The sequence below is a fragment of the Corvus brachyrhynchos genome, unplaced genomic scaffold, assembly GCF_000691975.1.
Source record: "Corvus brachyrhynchos isolate BGI_N302 unplaced genomic scaffold, ASM69197v1 scaffold182, whole genome shotgun sequence".
Taxonomy (NCBI): domain Eukaryota; kingdom Metazoa; phylum Chordata; class Aves; order Passeriformes; family Corvidae; genus Corvus; species Corvus brachyrhynchos.
In genome coordinates this window covers 104335-104714 of record NW_008236807.1, presented here as the reverse complement: position 1 = coordinate 104714, position 380 = coordinate 104335, and the positions used below count along the sequence as shown (strand labels likewise).

The 380-nt window shown below is 65.0% G+C and overlaps 1 protein-coding gene across 1 annotated transcript in view; it reads right to left on the bottom strand.

Moving 5' to 3' along the window:
- The window catches only part of AHCYL2 (adenosylhomocysteinase like 2), a 28272-nt gene that overhangs the window by 1451 nt on the left and 26441 nt on the right, over positions 1-380 (bottom strand). Inside the window, exons 14-15 of the mRNA XM_017727977.1 lie at positions 336-380; positions 179-257 (exon numbers count right to left, since the gene is read on the bottom strand). Of these exons, the coding sequence (XP_017583466.1) occupies positions 179-257; positions 336-380 (124 nt within the window). The remainder of the gene's footprint in view (positions 1-178; positions 258-335) is intronic.

Here is a 380-nt window from a genome sequence, read left to right as displayed (position 1 = left end):
GCAGCAGCCCCATGGGAAGCCCCCTGCACCGGGAGGCATCCCCGCTTCGCACAGGTGGGACAGGAAAGCAGCGGCGAGCCCAGAGCCGGCGGGAAGGAGCTGCTGGAAGCCCCTGAGCTTGGCCCAGTGCCACCTCCCAGCTGTTCCATCCCCAAACCCACAGCGGGAAGGTCGTTACCCATTTTCTTAGGCAGCAAGTACACGTCCTGCTTGTAGCGGCCCTCGGGAGCGTTGTACAGCTCTATCAGAGCCAAGGCCTGGGGAGAGGACACTCGGTCAGTCACTGCTGCCCCTCAGAGCAGGTCCTGCTCCGGCCCAGCCCAAGGCCTCCTCACCTGTGTGGTGGCCGTGATGGACAGGACGAAGGTGGGGACGGTGGA